The sequence below is a fragment of the Piliocolobus tephrosceles genome, chromosome 12 (assembly GCF_002776525.5).
Source record: "Piliocolobus tephrosceles isolate RC106 chromosome 12, ASM277652v3, whole genome shotgun sequence".
Classification (NCBI taxonomy): Eukaryota; Metazoa; Chordata; class Mammalia; order Primates; family Cercopithecidae; genus Piliocolobus; species Piliocolobus tephrosceles.
In genome coordinates this window covers 48,366,554-48,373,553 of record NC_045445.1, presented here as the reverse complement: position 1 = coordinate 48,373,553, position 7,000 = coordinate 48,366,554, and the positions used below count along the sequence as shown (strand labels likewise).

Here is a 7,000-nt window from a genome sequence, read left to right as displayed (position 1 = left end):
GAAAGAAAGAAAGAAAGAAAGAAAGAAAGAAAGAAAGAAAGAAAGAAGGAAGGAAGGAAGGAAGGAAGGAAGGAAGGAAGGAAGGAAGGAAGGAAGGAAGGAAGGAAGGGAGGGAAAAGTACATTTAGACTACAAACTAACACATACAAATTCTGTTGTTCCTAGAGGTACACTTTATGTGACAGAGTGCTACTGACAAGGTTTGTACAAGGTTTAATATTTTAAAATGAAATTACAAGCTGTAATTAATTAAGGAACAATACTACTCAAAGTAACCCCTTGGTAAATTATTTTGTGAAGAATGATTCTATAAAATTAATTATGAATTCATAATTCACCTGGTAAAACTGTATCTTCATTGACTCCTGCATTGATATCATGATTCTGGGTTTGGGTTTTGTTCTGTTTTGTTTTGGAGAAAAGGTGAAAAGAATAATGAGAAAAATGCATGATAGTTTATTTTACTGTATCTTACAGATCCAACTTCTAATGATGAAGCTTCCCACATAACTTCTTTCTTTTTGGGAGCAGAAAGAAAGGAAGAAAATGAAGAGTCAGAGCTGTTGATACATTGGGAAAATATTTTTCCACTGTATTGAAACTTTCTACCTTTCCTTCCCTTCTATTTCACCAGTTCTCTAAGTGATAATTACAGAGTGATAACTCCCCAGTTACTATTTGTGTGGTGGTTTTTTTTTGTTTCATTTTGTTTTTACAGATTTCATTGCTTATTTTTTCCCCTGAATGCATAATCTCTAAAATAAAGCACTCAAAATTCTTAAAAGTTCCCTCTCTACTTAGACACTGCCTTATCCCGACAGATACAGTCATTGTAACTACTGCATGAGAAAGATCCTGAAATGTATTAAGTCAAAACCCAAAGAACAGTAACAACAAATTGTTAAATAGGCAATTCTATGTGTATCTCTTAAAAGTTTCTTATTTATCTGTAGGGTATATAGAAAGTTTGTTCATTTTCACTTGCAAAAGTTTTCTTGCTGCCAAGTAGTGAAAATAAAACTTTAGAAAAGAGAGATCATCTGTAAAATGAGTTTCTCTTTTCAAATTGCTTGTACTGAGCTGTTTGGTGGCCCCACGATATGTGCTGAATGTGACTCCTTGAAAGCAGTCTGTAACCTTGAGCAGATTTGTGGTGACAAATGTTGCTATGCTTCTTTCTGTAAGCACTGCTTCTGCTAGAGGGCACTGTACATTAGACAAGGCCTTGTGTTCTGCTTCGGAAAGACAGCTCTCTGGTGTAGCACCTGTGTCTAAGTCTCCATTTGTTAAAACATGTGTGTGTTTCCCCTTTTGGCAGATAAGACTTGGGAAGCATGATTCCAAAGGGATTATTTCATGTGATAAATAAATCCGGAGTTAGTTGAGTGTTTTTCTACCATGTAAAAGCCATAGATAACATATTCATCTCACTTTCAGAATTGCTCCACAAAGTAGGGCAAATACTTACTTTTCAGTCGGTAGACTCCTTCACTGTTCATTTCACACCACCCCCCACCTCCGACTCTACTCTTCACTCTTCCTTGGAACAAAAGCAGCTAGTTCCAATTAAAGTCATGGGCACAAACCACTTCCCTGACTCTGGGTTTGAAGGGCATAATGGTGAACCTAAGTTTGCAAATGACAGAAATAATCGGAGAAACAAGCTATGATTCTAGAAGAGATTCTCCACCATCTCTATATCACAGTTATCTCTCAAGTAGTTAGTATACATAGCCCCCTCCTTGTTTAGTAGTTGAGAACTAGGGGCCATACATACAGTTAGTATTTGTCAATTACAATAAATAATAGTGATAAAAATAAAGAAAATTAGAGAAGAAAAGCAAACAAACCCCATAAATACGGTAACTCTGCATTTATTAAAAGGCTCCATTTCTCTTTTCATCGGCTCCTTGATTAGTTGTTCACTAACTTGGAAGCCTGACTTGAATTAAATGAATACATTAATAGAATGTATTAATTAAATGAATACATTAATAGAAATCACTGAAATACACATAAGCTCTGAAGAAGTCAGAGTTTATGTTAGCCAAAAAAACACTGTAAGTAATGGTAAGGGAAAAGAAAATAACGATTATAAGCAGTTTATTTTTCAGTTTTAGGGAAGGAAATGTGCAATACAAGAAAAGAAAATGTGATGGACTTTAGTGAGAGACTGGATCTTTGCTAAACTAGTGTGCAAACCTGGTGCTTTAAAGACTGGCAATGTCTTTGTTTTACTCTTTCTCTCTTTCTGTGATTTGTAGCATACATGGAAGATCTCACAAGATATGTTGAACAAAGCAGAAGACTTATTATCGTGCTAACTCCAGACTATATTCTCAGACGGGGATGGAGTATTTTTGAACTGGAAAGCAGACTCCATAACATGCTAGTCAGTGGAGAAATCAAAGTGATTTTGATTGAGTGTACAGAATTAAAAGGGAAAGTGAATTGCCAGGAAGTGGAATCACTAAAGCGCAGCATCAAACTTCTGTCCCTGATCAAGTGGAAGGGACCCAAAAGCAGCAAATTAAATTCCAAGTTTTGGAAGCACTTAGTATATGAAATGCCCATCAAGAAAAAAGAAATGCTATCTCGGTGCCATGTTCTAGACTCCGCAGAACAAGGACTTTTTGGAGAACTCCAGCCTATACCCTCTATTGCCATGACCACTACTTCAGCCACTCTGGTGTCATCTCAAGCTGGTCTTCCTGAATTCCACCATTCAGATTCAATGCAAATGAGGCACTGTTGCAGAGGTTATAAACATGAGATACCAACCACGACCTTGCCAGTACCTTCCTTAGGCAACCACCATACTTATTGTAACCTGCCTTTGACGCTACTCAACGGACAGCTACCCCTTAATAACACCCTGAAAGATACCCAGGAATTTCATAGGAACAGTTCTTTGCTGCCTTTATCCTCCAAAGAGCTTAGCTTTACCAGTGATATTTGGTAGTTAAAAATAGGAATTCCTCTGAACAGCTAGATGAGCATAGAGAATTTCTGCTATACCAAGCATAAAGTACACCTAATAACGTTGAGGTGTTAAAAAAGTGTTTGAAGAAAAAGGTACAAAAATGGCTTTTATACTTAAATATTTTTGTTTACATTTCCAGAATAGTGGGGGGAAAGAAGGACCTGCTTTTGTAGTATGGCGCCTTGTTCTAATGTATAGTTTTGATTTCTTCCTGAAAACAAAAATTTTAAAATCCTGTTGTCTTAGAGTAGGTTTTATGATAGCACATGGACTGCATGCTTAGTAGGTGAGCTGTCTTGCCCATATTTAAAAAGATTTCAGTATTCACATGGTATTTGAAATAAAGAAAATTTAAAGATTTTTAATTGAATTTGAAAATTCTGAACCAAGTTTAAGGGGAAAAATAACTTCTATAGAGTTCTGAAAATTCAGGAATTATCGAGAAAGAAATGTTGATGCACTCGAGTTGGAAGATTGTTTGTAGAGGAAGATCAGTTGAGAAAAAATGTGATTGAAATGTTTAAAACTTCTTCAACATAATGGACACTTTCTATAGACTAAATCAACAGCTCATAATAACAGCTTTTAGTTTTATTAGGGAATCACATCTTCTGTAGGCAAATTGGTAGATAGGTAAACAATGTGCATTTAAGCAAATGAACAGACAGGCTGTGTGTTCTTTTAGGATGATTTTGAACAGCCCTGGTGGCTTTCTAATTCCAAAAGTTTTACAACTTTGAAAACACATTTTGAAGTACACATTTCATTGTTTGCTAACAAATTCACATTTGGATTTTTTCCTTGACCTGCTGTAAATATTATATGAAGATGTGGACATCTTCCTGCTTTTTTTCAACATCGTTGATGTTTGAATTTAAATACATATTGACTGCAAGTGTCAGCAATTGAAAAGAAGTACTGCAACAATATTCGCAGATGAAGTGCTAAATGATTTATGTTTACTAGTGGTAGAGCAGCAATTGCAGAGTTTCTCACTGGCAATGTAGTTATAAAACAGACTATTCTGTATGTATAGTATTTGGCCATCTGTGCAAGGCTCCTGCACAAGTATGTCTACTCCTGGTGCTTTGAAGAGTATATTTGATAGGCTAAACTTCTCCATCCTCACATAGTGACTGTGACTATACCATGCCAGAAAATCCCTGTAAATAATCTAAGTATTGCCTATTTGCTGTAAGGAATGTGCTCCTATTCTAGTATTTATTATGGATTACTACTTTATGTTCTTTCCAATTAATCAAATTAGATGTGCTCTCCACCTAGATGCCTGTGAGGGTCATTTGTTAATCAAGGTCAATTTTGGCATTTTGCAATAGTTCTTAAATCATGTTCTTGGACAAACATAAAACAAGGACAAATGTACACAATGTGTAAAAATTAATAATTTGCCCACCCCTTGTAATTGTGAATCCCAAATGTATGAGAACACCAGATAATATGCTTTATTTCTTTCAGTATTTTTTCATTATTGAATTTCTGTGATCCACGAGTTTTGTTCAAATTACTTGTTTCTCTGTTGCTTTTCTGTATCCAGCCATTCAGAAAATGCATTCTGCACCAACAGTAGGTGAAAGCTTAGCAGTGATACATGTTCATTTCACAGGCGGACAATTAGTTGCTCTTTTGAAAAACCCTGTTCAATACATGTCTGTGTTTTATAGATGTACTTTTTCCACTGGGAAAGATAATTTCGTTCTGTAAAATCTATAAGTCTTTCAAAATGAAAATTTATCAATTCTGAACTGTTTCCAAGTGTTATAAAGTTGTATTTACTCTGGTTGTTCTTTAATGCTATGTGTATCTACTAAGCTAAAAATCTGCATGAACTCATATACTTGTGTAATATAAGTTTAAGTCACCAATTGTATTTTTTATTATATTATTTTTCACAGAAATCTAGATTAATTCAAATAGAATGTTTGGTGGTATTTTTAAATTAATAGTTCTGTATTGAGCATGTAAGTTCTGAAAATATAACAAGAGTCTCTCTGCTTCCTCTATTTACAATGATTAAATGTGGGTAGCAATTTGAGTTGGCTGGCCACAATGTGTCCTTTCACTACTAGTAGGTACTCAAAAATAGAGCATTCACACTTGTGCTGGGGAACTTGACAAGAAACCTTTTCTACAATTTTCAGGAACCAATGTGTACACTATCTATAAAAATTTATTTCTAGATGGCAATTCAAAATTTAATTTTCATCTCAGATTTCTAAAATATATAGCCCATAAGGGTATAATAGGTATTTAGTCTAGAACATGAAGTATTTTCCTAGTTGCATTCACAGAGGGAAAAATATTTCTTCTCAATTTTTCACTGAAATTGATTTTGGAAATCTAGAAAAACACTGGTACAACTAGTTATCATATATTGATAACAAATTTATTGTTATGTTATTGTATGCAAGAATGTATACTTTTTAAGACAGATTATTTTAAGGTGAAACATTCAGAAAATATAAGAAATGATGAGACAAATGAGAAAGGTACAAAACCATAAATAGGAAATTGAAATTGCATGAGAACAAACAATGCTCAAGGATATGGACAATGTGTACATGGGTTTAATTAGACAAAACATGAAATATGGTGGGATTGATAATCCATGGGCTCCAATATAACTATGGAAACTCTAAAAAGTGGCTGGATGGTACCTGAAAAGAAGATGTCTGTCCTCACTGCCTCTAAGCTTTAATTGAATTAAGTCCAAATCTGGTCCGCTTTCAATCACTCACTCAAAAATATAAGTACAAAGAGAGTTGCAGGTTTCTGGTAAGGCTTGAACCAAAAATAGCATCATATGAGAGGTTGATATTTTGTCTGAGGATTGATGGTTAACATGGTAGGGCTTTGGAGGAAATGGTGCAATCAGAGGGTGAAACAGAGTTCAGTTATAAAAGAGAAGTTTATAGAGGTGTCCAAGAGCACATGGGAATCAGTAGTATCCTGCGGATAACTTCCACAACAGGTTTGGAGAATGGTAAGTGTGAAAAGAAAAAAAAAAAAAAATTCTTGCAGGAAAGAGAAGGAGAGTCTTTGACCCATGTAGTATTTGAAGGGCTTACAAGAGTAAGAAACCACTGCTATAAAGCATTTACTGCCATTTGACATTTTGTTTTTAAATAAATTGATTGGTTTTTACAAAGTATTTTCTAGAAAATTGAGTAATGGCCAAGGGAAATATCCTGAAAATTACACATATAAATCTTTACACTCCTGATATTCATTTCCCAAGTTGAGGTAGTGTGCTGATAAAACAAGACTCAAGACAGAAAATAGTTCCATAGTGACCAGTTAAGTTTGAATACTTGCAATTGTTGTTGCTCTTTTCTAGGACAGAATTTGATGTTGAAAATTGTCTGGCTCCAATTTCTCTATTACTCATGCATTTTTGTTCTACTATGTCTGATAGAGATCACAGTGTTGAGCATTAAGGCTTTCTGATGAATGTATGGAGTAGTTTGATAAACAATAATCATTCACTTCAAACTCTTACATCAAACTTGTCTTGGTTTAGAACTAGAATCAGCCACAGGAAATGTAAGCTTATTTGGCAGTCCATGTAATTACTGTGCGATCAGAACTTGTAAAGTCACCTACACTCATATAACTTGTCTTTCCAAATGCTCACTGCTGTTTGCTCAACATTTTCTCCAAATGGTATTAAAGTAAATCATGAGTATTTACTGAGTGCCCACTGTGTACTGGCCACTGCATAAAGTATAATAGAAATCATTTTAAAAAAATGAAGTCCCTGTGCTCAAGTAGTGTACACATCATATACATGAAGAAAGGTGGGTAGTTATAAAACACATTTAAGTATAGGAAATTAATATTGTACATGCAGAGCAGATAAGTGAGGTGGGTCAATTCAGAGCTGACTGTGGCAAGATAAAAGTTTGGAATAAATCCAAGAGTGGTGAAGAATAAGAATTTCTCAAGTGCAGAGAATAGCACATGAGAAGATTCAACAAATAATAAGTCAGTCTTATTTAG

General features: G+C 34.7%; 1 protein-coding gene across 1 annotated transcript in view; it reads left to right on the top strand.

Annotated features, from left to right (window-relative positions):
* The window catches only part of IL1RAPL2 (interleukin 1 receptor accessory protein like 2), a 1,300,423-nt gene extending 1,297,290 nt beyond the window's left edge, over window positions 1–3,133 (top strand). The window contains exon 11 of the mRNA XM_031936643.1: window positions 2,265–3,133. Coding sequence (XP_031792503.1) covers window positions 2,265–2,962 — 698 coding nt within the window. The 3' untranslated portion in view covers window positions 2,963–3,133. The remainder of the gene's footprint in view (window positions 1–2,264) is intronic.
* The last annotated feature ends 3,867 nt before the right edge of the window (window positions 3,134–7,000 follow it).